Source organism: Dreissena polymorpha, chromosome 1 (assembly GCF_020536995.1).
Source record: "Dreissena polymorpha isolate Duluth1 chromosome 1, UMN_Dpol_1.0, whole genome shotgun sequence".
NCBI lineage: Eukaryota > Metazoa > Mollusca > Bivalvia > Myida > Dreissenidae > Dreissena > Dreissena polymorpha.
In genome coordinates, this window is record NC_068355.1 from 144,240,112 (window position 1) to 144,257,558 (window position 17,447).

The following is a 17,447-nucleotide window of genomic DNA, read 5'->3' on the forward strand; positions in this document are numbered from 1 at the left end:
TAATAAATATAATAATAATAATAATAATAATAATAATAATAATAATAATAACAATAATAATAATAATAACAACAATAATAATAATAATAATAATGATAATAATAATAAAGATAATTATTTTATTATTATTATTATTATTATTATTATTATTATTATTCTTATTATTAGTATCATTATTATTATTATTAAACCATTTTAAAATACTGTCAAACAAAATCGTTTAGCACTGATATGTTTATTATTATATGCAAAATATACATATCCAAGCATTGTATCGTCAAAGATGTTTACTATTATACCTTCTAGCGTTGATGATATAATACTTAAATTTAAGGGGACGGACATATTGTATGTGTCAGTTTATTAAATAGTTTAACTATTGGAAATTATCTGAATTACCTCTTACATAAAGCTGCGCTAGTATTGAAAGGAACAATGCTTTAATTATATACATAAATGCAGCAACTAACTCGCCTGGGTGGGCGAGCAAACGTTTCATGAAATATGAACTGGCAGATCGTTGGCAATATGTGTAGGTGTTTTCCATGTTTTCCAAAAAAATGTAAATAGCTTAATAAATCATCAAATCAGTTAGAACATATTAGCAGATGAATGGGACATGAATGCAATATGAACGGTTTCTTTTTATACTAATAAGTGAAAAGCAAAACTCACAAAGCATCATTTGTTCTTGCTGCTTAAATGTGTGCACACACTTTAATGAACCATAACTCAAACAAATTTACAATTTTACTCTCATGTTTCTTGTATTGATAATAACCTTAATTCATAAAGAGGCAATATGACCGTTAGATTTGATCTTTATTTGAGATATATAGATTTTTGTCAATGCGACGCCGCCATGATGACAATGCATCTCAAAAATATCTGCTCATATGTACAAGGATATTCTCAGTTCAAATGAGTTATGCTATAACTAAGCATGATTTATTGGTACCACAAGACACATATATACGTTTATCGTCAAACACACCACATGTCCCCAAAAGTTGTATCTACTCTCAACTTTGGGTTAACGGACTAGCGCGCAGTGCATTAAAATATTGTGTACACACCAGATATAATTTTATCTGTTCTTTTTACAAACTTAATCCTATGTAACCGAATTTAATTTTTTTTTGTAACTTTCTAGGCCATGCTGCATAAAGAACAAATCCGCAATTTTAACAACGATTACATTTTGTTTATTGGTGTGACGAGAGAAAATATCAAACGCTAAGGGAAATCTTACGATAACAGTTGCAACAACACATCTTCGTATGTTTTATTTACGCACAGCGCAAACGTATACTTTTATAGTGATCAGTTTTAAGGGACATAACAACAGGAGTAAATCTGTTATACCATGGCCTATATCGATGCAAAGAAAATAACTTAGATTCAGATGAAATGGTCGACCGATTAAGATGATTGCTGTTTTACAATTACGGAAATTAATACTTAACAAGGCTCAGAATGCATAAATGCTCAACGTTTTCAAACACAAGTTACAAAAAATGATATGTAAACAAAAACGTTGTATATATATATATATATATATATATATATATATATATATATATATATATATATATCCTTTTGCCATTATCCCATTTGATTAAATGCGGTACTTTATCACTTTATCGCAGTCATTAATAACCCAGTCATTTAAACAACCATAATTTTAACCAGAAGTCATTCAAAATTGTACTACACCGTCATCAGATAATACATTCTGATGAAGTACTTCAAACTGCCTAATACCTGAACATAACAAAGGCTAACACATAACCAAATAAATAACACTCGATACTCGACTCGTAAACTTTCCTATTTGACTATCTTTCCCTACTCTACCACGAGATGTCACGAGAGTTTTATGTTGTGTTTGGTATGTATTGTGCTAAAAAGGTACCAATTTACGTGTATAAAGCATGCGTTTAGTACAAGCATTATAAAAAAAAGAGAAAATTATTGGCTTGGCAAGAATAACACATTTTTAGGGCCACTTAAACTAAAGTATTTAAAAACAACTACATTTCATAACATATACACGCATCACTTTCTTTATCTTTTACGTGTCCGTTGTAACAGTACAAATGAACATTATATACATTATGTTTACACAGATTTCATGAAAAGTTCAATGAAGTATCATTATTTAAAAATACTGTGTCCCTCCATAAAATAACATTTTGATATTTTGATATTTTATTAACCTTAGTTCACATATATAATCCGTATAATTTATTAACATGTGTCACGTACGACTTCTTAATGGCCTCTTTTTGTTTATGTCAGTTTTCTAAAAGTCCTCGATTTCTCATGGTGGCGAAATTTTACACATTCTTTTTTTCGCAACAAGGTTATTGTTTTCTCATGAGCTAATGTACTACTTAGTGTGCCCAATAACTCTTAACTTTAATATCACAATTAATATCTTCTGTTCAAATCTGAAAATCAATTATTGATGTGACATCAAAAGGAACTGAACTCTAAAACTAATATATATATAAAATCGTGATGATCCTTCGCCATATAAATATTATTTGATTTGCTGGCAGGCTAATCTAAAACGTCAGTATTGTTAATCGACTCCGACACAATTTGCATTCGTAACAAATTTAACGACATTAAAAGAAATATATCACTTAAATGATTTTGAAATTAACGTTTGATCGCATATACGGAATAATTATACCGAAATTGGGCACGGTTCGAACTCTCAAAATAAATTGTCAAAATATATTATTGATGCGATTCTCGTGTATGAACAAGACTTTATTTATTGCTCACCTTATTATTTTTTCATCAAATACATGCAATAGGAAACGAGTTTTACGGAATGTTGCATTTTAGCAGCAACCTGACAATAAACTATGCAATAGTGTATTATAGAGTCAATTTTCTGCATAACATTGATTCTAGGTCGTCCTTGGTCGCCATAAGAGCACAGTAAGACCGTCAGTCCGGTATGACCGAAGCATTAGATAGATCCTTACAATCAATGCAGTAAGCATAGCTCACATGTTTAATATCTGGTAAGTCAACATTCCCTTTAAGAGTAATGAACCGTTTGGAGACTTTGTGAGAGCATGTATTCGTGGTATCAATATTAAACGGGTGCAGGAAGCAACTGTATGGTAACTTTTCTAGCCTGTAAAGTTACGCATACAATTTTAAGATGCATGTGTGTCTTGTTGGTACGTTAATGACGAAATAAAACTATGCCTACTAAATTAAGGATACACTTTGGTGCTATATAAGGTAATTTATATTTTCAAAAGTAACAAAAATACTTATCATTCTCAAATTATGGAAAAGACACGTGGTAATGTGTCCATTATATAAATTTGGAATTCTATGATTGTATCCACACACGCGCTCAACAAAAATGTTTGACATATAAAATGCGTTATTATGACTTGTTTAGTGATCAAGATATTATTAGACAATATTGATTTTGTAACTATGGCATATTACTGTTTGTGATATAGTTTAGTGTTGTGCTTTCATTTCAAATGAGAAAATCTTTTTTTCTTATGCATGCTCACAAGTAATATTCGATGTTGTTATGCAGCTACTATGCACATGCATGTAGTAGTAGAAACCTTCACGTTTCGACGCAAAAATAATGTTATTTTATATGAGCCGCGCTTTGAAAAAAACGTGCCAATTTCATGATCGTAAAGTTTCGTCGCAGATAAGCTAGTGTAGTCCGCGCACGCGCATCAGAAACGACACTTTCCGCTTAAAAAATCTGTAAAGGAAGTCTGTTCTAAATTCCCGTCGAGGCCGAAAGTGTCGTTACAGAGTAGGCTCTGTGAACTAAGCGACACTTTATGCACATACATTTAGTCCTGTTTTCATTGAGGCCGACACATATATAGATGATTTATGTATTAGGTGCAATTACTGAGATATTTAGTAATGGCAAAATACCTTCAAACAAGAGATGTGTTTGTCAGAAACACAATGCCCCCTTATGCGCAGCTTTTTTTCTACCTTTGACCTTGAAGGATGACCTTGACCTGTCACCACTCAAAATGTGCAGCTCCATGAGATACACATGAATGCCAAATATCAAATTGCTATGTTCAATATTTCAAAAGTTATTGCAAAACTTCACTGTAAGGTTAAAGTTTTGGGACAGAATGACAGACAGACAGAAAGAAAGAAAGAAAGAAAGAAAGAAAGAAAGAAAGAAAGAAAGAAAGAAAGAAAGAAAGAAAGAAAGACAGGCAAAAAACAATATACCCCCGATCTATCGATCCGGGGGCATAAAAACCATCATGACCAAGTTATGAACTAGTCGACTTTGTCGTTTGAATAGTTTACATTATTTGTGACTTAAAAAGTTGACAAGCTATAACTACAGCCAATTACTTTACCGAGATTCTACTCAAATAAAAGCCATACATGTAAAAGGTAGTTGTAAAAATACATTTGCTCATGTGTTGTTTTCAAATAAGTACTAGTTGCTGTTTTTAAATTACAGCCATGTTAATCCCATTGTATCCAATTTAAATGTGAATTACATTTTGATAGGTAAATACAACTCGCATACATAATGAACTTTTGTAAAATAATGTTCCCCAATATACCCATTTAAACAATGCTTCCACTTTGTTATGGCAAAGTTGTACACCATGTTATTGTTAATGTGTTTTTTTTATCAATAAACACCATTCTTGTTTGCACATGTTTTACCCTGTGATAAGTAGAATGGGTCGCGCACATTTCCATATATTCAGAAATATTAAACTGGCCTTTCAAGTACGACGCACGCGATTTTGCGGATACTAGCACTGGTATTACGAGGCCAACCAATATGTCTTAGCGTTCACCCATATACGCACACGCGCACGCTGACATGTCGATTAAATTCAGTAAATCAGTTGATAGATATAAAGTGTGCAAAGGTTGTTCCACGTACAGGTCAAATAATACTTGATCCTGATGTAGTTAGTACAAGTACGCTGTTGGGTGGTATCATATTGTTGTTTTGTTGTTTTCATTCGTGTTTTACTTATTTGATTTTTATTTGATTTTGCCTCGTCACGAGCATGATCTGGAAAACAGCTATTAATAGTATAAATTGATGTGTGCGGGGTGCGTAAATAAAACATCCGCAAATGATTGAATGTGTTATGACAACTTTTATCGTAGCATGTCCCTTTTTTTTCGTTACACCTAAAAATAAAATGTACGTTTTAAAAATGTGGGTTTGATTATTCTATCCTATTTATTCTAACCAGAAACAAGAGCTTGCAAAATTATAAATGTATGCGTTCAATGTCATCTGACTTCGTTAAACCCCATTATTCTGAAGCATAATTTAACAAGCAAATTCGTTAAATTGATATCCCCCGCCGATAAGCTTCTAGACAAGAAAAGTTTTCTGGACGGATGGACAACGCCAAAACAATCTCATCCAGATAAAAGGACGGATGGACAACGCCAAAACAATATCCTCCTCCAGATAAAATGAAAGAAGGAAGGACAGACAAGTTAGCGACTATATGCTCTCCCTTGTTGGAGCACAAAATTTCTAACCTGTGATGTCTAAATACAAAGATGTATACATAATTCTGGAAAAATGCTGGTCAGTTAAGGGGTTTAGCGTACGACCTTACATAAAGAATTTGTGTAACCTTGACCCTTGATGTGAATCGTATGACCCTACATTAAGTATATTGTGCGACGTTGACCTTAACCCTAGACATGAACCTTGACCTTAACCCTAGACATGAATCTTACATATGAAACACAGCAAGGAAGAAGATGGAGAATAATTATGGAAGGTTATTACAGAATCCACTGATGCGTAGTAACATAATGGCTAAATAATAAATAGTTCTACAAATGAGTGACCTTTGAAGTGTGATCTTGACTTTGGTAAAAAAAACAAATAGGCTCCCACTGCATGATAATTGAGAATAATTACATCAGGACATTTTGCGAATCAAGTTTATTATGGTAGAATCCTTACCAAATAATGCATATTTAATAACAAGAGAAACACAATGCCCCCTACTGCGCCGCTTTGATTTATTTATTTTTGTTTTTTATTATATCCCTTTAAAAAATATTACTTCCCTTGTAAAAATGATCTGTACCTGCAAAATAATAAATAGAAATCTCCATTTAAAGCCATTTACTTCCCTTGGATTTGTTCTTTTGACCTTTGACCTTGGAGGATGACCTTGGCCTTGACCTTTCAAGTTGCTATCTTCAATATTGCAATAGTTATTGCAAATGTTAAAGTTGGGGCAAACAAACAAACACACAAACCAACAGACAGGACATAAACAATATGTCCCCCACTATAGTGGTCTGAGACATAAAAAGCTTATCTTGTTACCGTCATAATGATAACGTTTTCACTGACTACTCGAGTAGAATGTCAATTAGTTACTTGTTGAATAGATTTACTGAAATCATTCGCAGTGCTGCTGGTCCGTTATTTTCGAAACCATGTGTTTATAAAAAAAACAAATTCTCGTTTCCATTTAAATAGCTGTATAAAGATTGCTCATTTTTACCACGACTCTTAACGTATTTTAACTCAGATGAAATAGTTATGAACACATAACGTTTGTGTACAAGTAAAGTATTATTATAAGGACTTAATCCGCAGCAAGAAAGCCTGTAGCTATAGGCAAAATAAGCCGGATATTGAATATTTGACGAAAACACTATTCACGGGACTTATGGTGATTTTTCAAATAAAACAATAATGCCGTAAAAATAAAATATCTTTATAACAATTTACAAAGTTGTTTGAAAGCCTTAGTAGTAATATGCATAATGTTTGTGATAATGAAGCCGAACATTTTTTTACATAATGATTTTAACATGGAAAACTCTGTTGAAGAAGTTAACATTGCATTTAAACATAAGTTTTGAATGAATATTTTCTTGAATTTATTGATATTTTGTCTCCACATTCGTGCGATAACTTTAACGGTATGTTTGTATCTTGCTTTTTTTTGCCGATAAATTGACAGAAGGAATTAAAATCCCTTTTCATAAAAATGTGCTGTACATGATGTTAATAACTACAGAGGAATAACTTTGGTTAGTTGCTTGTCAATATTATTAACCATGGTTTAAAACAAACGTATCGAATCTTTTCCACTGAAAATACCATTGTTTCGCGTGCGCACTTCGGATTTAAGAAAGGTCATTCAACTGCTGATGTGATTTATATATTTATGTCAACTGTGCAAAGTTATTTTAATTAAAAGAAAAGTCTGTATGTTATATATGTCGATATGTTGAAATGTTTTGTTAGTACATTTGTATATACCGTAATGCATAATGGTTGAAAATGGTTAAATCTGGTATACAAGGCAAAGTGATTAGAATAGTGAAGGATATGTATGCAAATGTTGAGTCACGTGTTTGATCAAATTTATCTTATTCATACTATTTTAGTTATGCTGTTGGACTGAAGCAAGGGGAGGTAATGTCGCCATGTTGTTTTCTTTATTTGTTGAAGACCTTGAACTTTACTTACAAGATAACATTTACTCTGGTTTGAGTATACACATTTTGAGTGGTGAAAGGTCAAGGTCATCCATCAAGGTCAAAGGTCACATATATAGCTTCAAATCGGCGCAAAAGGGGAATTAGTGTTTCTGACAAACACATATCTTGTTAAATTCCAGAAATAAATTTGTAGCATTAAAAGGGAGACAAAACGTACATACAATGTATTTTAATAAAGAAAAGCACACATAAGCTGAGCCAAGCAAAAATATCCAAAACGAGTTTTGGCGATATATTGATTAAAACATAAAGAAACTTGTTCCAGTAGAAAGAAACAGTAATGATATCAACATTGATCAATTTTGAAACCATTTTTACACAATCATCCTCATAGCAGTACATTTAATACTAATGACCCATTTGTCCCGAATGTGTTACCTTCAATCTAAACGCTCGATTGTTCATTTACTGAAAAAGAAGTAAGAAAAACAATATCTAGCATAGAGCTTTATAAAAGCTGTGACTTGTTCAACAATGTCGCCGATTTCTTTATTGATTCTAATGATTCATGATGTAAAGGTGCAATCATAGCAATTTTTTTAAAGGTGACAAGACGAATCACACTGGTTAATATAATTTCAAAAATATTTTCATAATAATACGAAACAGAATAAACTGCTGGCGTGAGGTAGAAAATATATTTAATCCTTTTAATTTGGTTTGAGACAAACGTTGTACAACTGTATTTTGATCTTACATAATCTTATACAAAATGTTAATTTGTAGAAACATAAGTTATATTGTGCTTTGATCGATAATTATCAAAATGATAACAATGATAAAAAGTATATATGCAAATGTTAAGTGATGTATAAACAAGAGAGATTGCCAAGCAATATGGTCCCCTACCGGCTCCACCATTGTCAGTAATTCCACCATTGTCAGAATTTAAAATATATATATATATATATATATATATATATGTTGCCATAGCAACCCGAATTTTTGACGTAGGAACGAAATGAAATGACGTGCATAATATCCATATTGCCATCTATCCATGTTTCAAGTTTCATGAAAAAATATTAAGATCTTTTAAAGTTATCGCAGGATCCAGAAAACCACCATTTTCAGCAGTATTTCTAGTCTATTTGTTGCCATAGCAACCAGAACTTTTGACGTAGGAACAAAATGAAATGACGTGCATAATGTCCATATTACCATCTATCCATGTTTAAAGTTTCATGAACAAATATTAAGAACTTGTAAAGTTATCGCAGGATCCAGAAAAGTGTGACGGACAGACGGACGGATGGACAGACAGACAGACAGACTGACGGAGCGCAAACCATAAGTCCCCTCCGGTGAAACCGGTAGGGGACAAAAACACCCAGGATATGTCATACTCCGACTTCTTTGATGTCTCTCTTGGTGTAAAACAAGGAGAACCCTGTCGCCGCTACTTTTTATACTGTTTATAAATGATATTCAAGATTGTATTCATGTTCAAAATTTTACATATGATGATTTGCATTTGCTATCTGTTTTTATTCTGTTATTTGCTGATGATATTGTATTACTTACTACTTACCCAGTAAGCCTTCAGAACCAACTTAACAATGTTTAACGTTGCTCGTCTAAATGGGGTCTAACAATTAATGTAAATAAAACGAAAATATGCATATTTGAAAAACGAAAAAGCAGATGCAACTACACATGGTCAATAAATATCGCGTTCCTTGAAATTGTTGACAATTTTGTATATGCGGGTATAAAATTTCTCTACACAGGAAATATGTCTAATATTGTGAAAATATTTAAGGACTTAGAGCATCATAATCATGTATCTATTTTTAGCCGCGTACAAAAAAGATATCAAAACCAAACTTGCTCCATTCGATTCATAAGTAATACCAAACATACTATATAATTCTCAAGTCTGGGGAATTTATGATAACTCTGATATTTATGAATTACATTACAAATTTTGCAAAAATATTCCTTGTGTAAAACAATGTAAGCACTTCTAAATCTGTGTTCTTAGTGAATTTGGTATATTCCCTCTAGCCGTTTTATGTAAAGTTAGAGCTTTGCGTTATTGGATGAAAATTATAAATAAGCCAAATTCTTTATTATACGAAGTCTCTATGGAACAGATGAATGTTTTAACCAATTTCAATTGTACGAAAAATAACCTATGGTGTCATGCTTTGATGTCAACTTTAGACAACCTTGCTTGGGTTATATGCTTTATACAAATGATTTCACGTACGATATTACTTACATGGTAAACCAAAGAATTAAAGATCAATTTGTTCAAGAGTAGAGCGATACTTTAGCTTCACAGTCCAAAATGGAACTCTACTTTAAATTTAAAACAAAGCTTCGAATAGGAAAAAATACCTGGATTTTATATCTAATGAAAAGTCAAGAATCCGAATCAGCCGATTTCCATTAAGTTCCTATTGTCTTGAAAAAGAAGTTGGTAGATAAAGTAGGTTGTCCCGAATAGAATGCACGTGTACACTCTGTAACCAACATGTTTGTGAAATCATTTACCACTTTTTATTATGTTGTCCATTATATAACGATTTACGTATAAAATATAATAACCGAAGAGCATGGCCAACCTTTAGTAAATACATATTAATGTTGTTTTGTACTAATGCTCCTAAACTCAAAAACATTGCACAAGTTTCGGTCAAAGCGTTCAAACTAAGAGGTGAGAATTTAAATAGTCTTTCTGAAGTATATACACAAATAAACTGTTTTATAATAAGTCGTTTATTTCTGATATATTTTATTGTATTCTTTAATGAAGGACCTATTACTTTCACATCATTAATATACGTCGTTTATATTAGATATTTAAAAAAAGAATCACACGTTTCATATGTTTCAGTTCTCTAGATCGGAAACAAATTGATGAAGTGCTATATTAATAAGAAAAAAGATTATAGACTTGTTCACTGTTTTCATTTTCATTTCACTGTTATATGTAAATTATTTTATAGAATCATTTTGAGATCATTCTTCATTTAATTGATATATTATGCAAGTTGGTATGCTATAAAGTCGATTTTGATATACTTTTGCTATACACGATAAAAGCAATTTCAATGTATTTAAATAATTTGGATCTCGGCGTGTTACTTTTACAATGTGTTCCGATCTATACTTATTGAATGAATCTGTTTTTTACGGTAGTTGCGAGGAATGGCTGGACTGCAGGCATAATGTAGGCACTACAGACAGAAACTGAATATAACATTGAAAAATATGCATTCCGTTGAGTGAATTTAATGTTTCGTAATCATACTCAATATAATTTTATAACCCTGAACATATGCCGTTTGTAAAAGCAAGCATAAACGCGTGTGCCTCTTAAGGGAACGGTTATGTGTGGAGACGCAATACAAAATATGAATCGTACTTACCCATTCAATTTTCAAAATGTTTGAAATCCCGTTCGGTTTGTACGTTAATGATTGTTTAATATTGTAAAAAATCACAGGACATTTGAAAGAAGGCTCATATTTTATTATTTATATGCGCTGATTTAAGATAGTCGAGGGCAAGAGGAGTAATAAATATGCTATACGCATCTTCAAAGGCGGTGAGAAGAAGTTTTAACTACTTTTATTCAATTTTATCATATTTAAGACTCTCGCTATAAATCAGTGTCTTTTGAACTCTTACGAGTTTTGTGATCAAGCATACTAGTATTATGTGATATTTAATGTTCTGTACTGGAATATTTCTCGACAACAGAGCGTGTGTTAAAAGATTTATTGCCTGAAATGCTTGATACGGTTAAGTACGCAAGACCTACTGAAATCATGAATGCGAGTGCAACTGCCAATTAAGACGTGGAAGCAAGCATGCAAATATGCTAGTTCTGTGCCGTCGGTTCGACCGAGTTGACGAGATTTTTAAATTCTTATTGGTTTCCCGTGTGATCATCTGGCAGCCGTTTAAAGCCCATGAAGAGTGGGTGGTATAAATAAACGTATGTACTTAAAGAGCTGCCATTAAAAGAAGACAGTTAGAGCTACTGCTAATTTTGAAAGGTCTCATTGTGCAAACAATATGTGAATAGTCACGTTAATTCATTTAACATGTTAACTAATATGGAAGTTAGTAGAATTATAATAGTCACGTTGTTGATCTTCTCAGGTACGTCTGGTGTTATAGAAAAAATATAATTATAATGCAAAGCATAATTATTGGTTAAAATTTGGTAATATAAGATACATAAATTAAAATAATATTTATTTAAATAACTACTTAATAGTGTACCTTTTTGTAACGAAATAATATATGCCAGTGTTTGTAGAAAAAAGTATTGGTGCGGATGCACGTGGATATTGGCAACCCAGCAAGCTTCTGTTAAGGTCAATTCCATTCTCTGTGGTACAAGAGAAAGACGCATCAATGGACTCAGCGGCTTACAATGAGATAAATCGAAGTCCTCCGTTTACTGACAAGGGATTTAAATCAAAACAGAAAGTTGATCTTAAAGACCAAATTCGTAGCAGGCCTTTATCCGGACCAAGTACGGTACAAAACGAAACAGCTGGACTAGTTTTATCGAGTAATGAGCCCTCTGCCTATGAAAACAATGGCCGCGATCATGCGTTAGACAAGCGGTTGACAGAGCTGAATTATACGGCCGCATTCAATGAATTCATTGAAGACAAAATAGTTGGCGGTGTTTCTACTGAACCCCGCGAATGGCCTTGGCAGGCCTCTATACAGTATCTAGGCGACGATCGGCGCTGGTGGCATTTCTGTGGCGGAAGTCTGGTCTCTCCACGATGGCTGGTCACTGCGGCACACTGCGTGGAACGGCTTCAGTAAGCTCGAAAATTGTTTAATCGTTGTATGCTTTATTATAATGATTTAAACATTTTTGTGTAAAAAAATGTATGAAATGTTGTAAGATAGATATAGACTTGCTTCTTGCAAATCAGAAACACATAATGTTATACATGTAAATGCTTATGCACGTGTGTTGTTATGTGTTGGTGATGTATGCACCAATGTATTGTATTTTGTTGAAACAATCGTTGGCATGTTTGTTTTTGCGATGATTTTATTGCTACTATCTTTTAAGGTTCTTTTCCTTTAAATATCGCTTGTGGATTTAGAATACACACCGACCTGCATATGTAAATATGTACATCCATGTATAGCTCTACGTTTTACGCCATTTTAGGGATTATACCATCCGGGTTGTAGTTGGCGAGTATCGGCTTAGCGTATTGTCTCACCAAGAGCAGGTTGTCAACCCAGAGAAAATTTTCATGGTAACCTGAAATCCATCATTTTTCCATATTTATAAATAACGAAGCAATCAATAATTGCACTGTGTGCAAGAAAGGTAGGAATCACAGTCATCGCTGTATTATGCGCGGAAATACTTTTTGAATTTGGCCAATTTCGTGGGATAAGCGGTTTCCAACGTATCCGCAGCATTACCGGCGGAACATATTTCATTCCTATCGCATATATGATTGGCGTTCGGTTAACCCTACAAGGTTTCAATGACCTTAGATAGCACAGATGCCCTTTTTGGACGTTACAAATAACGTATGTAAACACGTAGCCGTAAAACCAAAAGTGTTTTTACGGTTAACATTTATCACTAATACAGTATGTATGAACGTTATTAAATAGTATTTTGGCGACCTTTTGCATAATTGTTAACGAATATTCTGCTTGATGGCAACACAACTTTCTAAAAGTTAATATAACATCTACGCCTCTACAAACAATACTTATATAGAAAGATTGACAAAGTTTGCGCATTTTATATGTGTAACTTGCATGCATGATTGCAAATTATGATCACAGCATGATATAACGTGTCCATGAATTAAAACGAATATAACAACTTTTGTTACTTGCTTAAATCTGTCATAATTATTACCTAAACGCATTTATAATTTCTTAAGAAACACTGCATGCATGGATTCAATAAACTCGCATATGTTGAACACAATCGTTGAACCATTACATGACTCTATTTATGCACCTATTACAATCATACCAACACCACGTGAACACTACGTTAATGATAGAAACAATAGCAGCGATCTTGTTGTTTTTTTCTTTTCCAGCACGGATACTTCGATACAGTGTCCTATCTGTATGACATTGCCATGGTCAAGCTGGTACACAACGTTTCTATTAATTGGAATGTGCAAGTGATACAGGCCATAACCCCGAGACAAGACACGGAGAACAATCACGCCAACTGCCACATTGCGGGCTGGGGAAACGTCATAGGTTGCTGATATTAGTTATAAAACAATAATAGAGTCTTATATTTCGCATCGATTAAAACTTGATAAGGCGAATTGTAAGTCACCTCAAATGAGGATAACATGTTTGTGTGTTAGTTTTGGTCTTGTTGTGCGTATTATTATACAATCGACATTTAAATATAATATATTCGCCAATTTTCCTAATTACAAAACAAAATAATTATAGAAAAAATAGTTAAAACGCAAATAATGTTAATGTGTATTTCCTCAAATATACCGCCATCACTACAACCGGCGATATCAACACGTGTTACTTACCCTTGGCAACAATATGTAGGCTCCACGACCGATGTGTTCCTGTCGGATATCCTGCTGCAGAGCCCTATGAAAGTACTGCTCCACAGCGAGTGCAGCGTCCATAACTACGATCTATCGAACTCCCAGCTGTGCGTGTTCAGCCACGTCGCATCGGCATGCATGGTACTGTTACACAAGCTTCATAAATAGACGTCATGATGTATTTAGTCTTTGTCACTATCACTGCATTAGCACTAGCCTTGGTAATGCGTTATGCCACGTATGTAGTCACTACATAATTATAAGCTGCTGTTGTATAAATGAATGACAAGTATTTAGTACTAGTGTCACTGTATCAGTACTAGCTGTATTGGTAGCATGTTGATTAGTATGTATTATTTCCGTTTCATTTCTGTCATTGAATCAGTTCTTTAGTTTCAATAGACGTAATGACTTATACGTATTACTTGTATCACTGTATCAGTATTTTCTGCATCGGCACTCGTGGGCATGTAGACTGAATGATGTGTATTTATCGTTTGTGTCACGTCATCGGCGCTAGCGGCATTGTATACGTTATGATGTGGAACTAACAGTTGTGTCAGTGCGTCATCATCAACGGTATTTGTAGATTCAATAAGTTGCTTTGTGCCACTGCATCAGCATAAGCGGCATGGGTAGTCGAAATGAATTGAATTGCTTGTGGCACGAATTTACCATTTGTAGCATTGGAAGATCCTAGGGGTATTGGTAGACGTAATGACACGTATGCATGCACTGACGGCATGGTATTTTTATCATTTTTATCATGCATACCGCGGCATCGGTACCATTGTTATCGATAGATGTTATGACATTGGATCATCATTGGCGTCATTTTTAATCGCTTGTATTCATTAATTAGGTCATTCCATCATTGCTAGAGGCATTGGCAGACATCACGGCTTGTCTGGTAGCTGCAAAGGCTTGTATGTATTGCTTTTGTCATTGCATCGTCACAAGAAGCCATCATTGTGTGTACTTATTTCTTGTGTCCCTGCATAAGAATTAGCTCCATAATTTGGCGTAACGACACGTGTTTAATACTTGTGTCTCTTTATCCGCACTAGCGGCTTTGGTAGATGCAATGTCTTGTTTAATAACTTATGCCACTACATCAGCACTAGCGGCTTAAGTAGACGTAACGTGATTCATGTGAATTATGTGCTTCAATGCATCAACACTTGCTGGATTGGTGGACGAAGTCAAATGTTTTCATCATTTGTGTCACTGCATAATCAATCATTTCATTGGTAGACACTAAAACGTTTGTAATGTTTTTGTCAATGTATTAGCACCAGATAAATGCAAAAAAACGAGATGGAGCATTTTTGCGATAGTATATTGTTGTGCTTATTTGATTTTTATGCGGCACTGCATTGATAGATATTTTGCTGCACATCTGCGTCATTAATTAGTATATATGCGTTGGAACGCATTTGTGTCAGAACATTAGTTGATGCCTGATGTCTTTGTATATTTTGGCCACTGTAATAATTGATAGCTTATGGCTTAGTATGAGTCAGTCCCCGTATGATAAGACGTCCTATTACGTTCTTTATATGCATAACTACTGATGTAAGATATCATGTCGTCACATCGGTAAACGAGTAGGTGTGTTTTGCACTTTGCATCTCATTGTCATTGTCGTGCTAGTACATGTATCAGGGTATTATGACACATTTTAGTTATTGCATTCTTAGGCATTTTGATACATGATGGCAACCTGGATTGGTACTTTTTGGTCGAAAGATTGTTTGATTTTGGTTATTGCATGTTAAAGCAATAGAATAGACGTATTGGTAAATGTGTGTCATGGCAACGGCATATATCACGTGATGTAACATTTTTGGAACTTTATTGGTTGATGGAAATCCACTAAATGAATAGAAAGACTGGGACTGGGACTCAGTATTTTTCGTAGAGTTGTGTCTCGTATTTTGTAAACTTACTGGTACATCTACAGACATATGCGCTATGCAGTTATAAACGCGATATGTCGTTTAAGGCGTTTAGATATTGTAGACGCTAGTATTATTACTAAACACATGGGGTAGCGTTTGAAATTATGACGTCAAATCCTGCGACAAATGTTCCAATTAGTACAAAGCAAGTGTCGCGTGTTTAACAAAATAAAGAATGCCAAATTAGTAATACACAATCGTTACTCTTTATATCATTATAATGTGTATTATTGCAAATACATTCTGATTTAGGTGGGAGGGAGACATTTTGTATTGTAAATGAAATATTGCAAGTTAAGTGATGCAAGATGCAAACAAAGTTCCGTTGTGAATTGCAATTAATACGATAGATGTTTCGTTGTAAATGTTAAAAAAATACATGTGACAATTATTCTACTCATAGTACATCAGAAACTGATATTGCCCTATCGTAGCTGGCTATTTGAATTGTCGTCTATGACAAGAGCACAATAGCTTGCAAAAGACAGTACTCGTGTAATCAAAATCATGTCCACACATTATCTTCATTGGCTTTATTTGGTACGAAATATACAATTGTCAGCATTAATAATAGTATAACAACTATCAAAGTTCGACAGTAATTATATCCAAGTTCTAAGTTAAGTCATTACTACAAATACCAGTAATACACTGAAGAATAATAAATTGTAAATAACAATACTATGAATTATTATCGCATCTAGGGTGACAGTGGCGGTCCGTTGGTATGCGCCATGGGAAGCGAATGGCGGTTGACAGGTGTGGCGTCTTGGATTTCCAGCAGCACGTGCGCGCCCTCCTATCCGAACGTGTATACGCGCCTGTCCTTCTACATGGACTGGATGAACACGGTCATCAACTCTAAGTAGAGACCGCGCATGCGTAGAGGGTTGTATTGTGGCATTTCCGTTGTCAATCGAAATGACAAAAAACACAATACAGAACGTATTAATGTTTACTTGAAGACATGTTTTTACTTACAAGCCATTAAATGCATACACATATTTTCTTACGGTCATTGATGTTTTATTATGAATAACGTTGTCCACAAATAACCAATATCATATAACCACACATCGTCGGATACCCACGACTAATTCATTCCGTTACTCTCCAGCATTCGATAAATGGAGAGTAGCGGAATGGGTCGAACGTGGGTATCCGACGATGATAACCACAGTGAAATTGAAAGAAGATAAATGTATATTTATTAATTTTACATGTCATTTATATTTGAATGTTTTTGTCTTTCATACAGATATCTGTTATTTATACTTGAAAAACGGTATTTGCATACATTCTTCTGTACTATATGAACTTTAAAACATTATCAGACACTGTCTATTACACTGTTCTTTTTTTCGAATTTATAAAATATATTTTG

General features: G+C 33.7%; 1 protein-coding gene across 1 annotated transcript; it reads left to right on the forward strand.

The window, feature by feature from the left end:
* The first annotated feature begins 11,278 nt into the window (after positions 1-11,278).
* LOC127853835 (elastase-1-like) lies at positions 11,279-16,996 on the forward strand. Its single transcript, XM_052388628.1, has 6 exons — positions 11,279-11,670; positions 11,831-12,350; positions 12,713-12,803; positions 13,617-13,785; positions 14,101-14,243; positions 16,768-16,996. Exons 1-6 carry the CDS (start codon positions 11,613-11,615, stop codon positions 16,930-16,932), a joined length of 1,146 nt encoding a protein of 381 aa, XP_052244588.1. The 5' UTR covers positions 11,279-11,612; the 3' UTR covers positions 16,933-16,996.
* Positions 16,997-17,447: the final 451 nt, after the last annotated feature.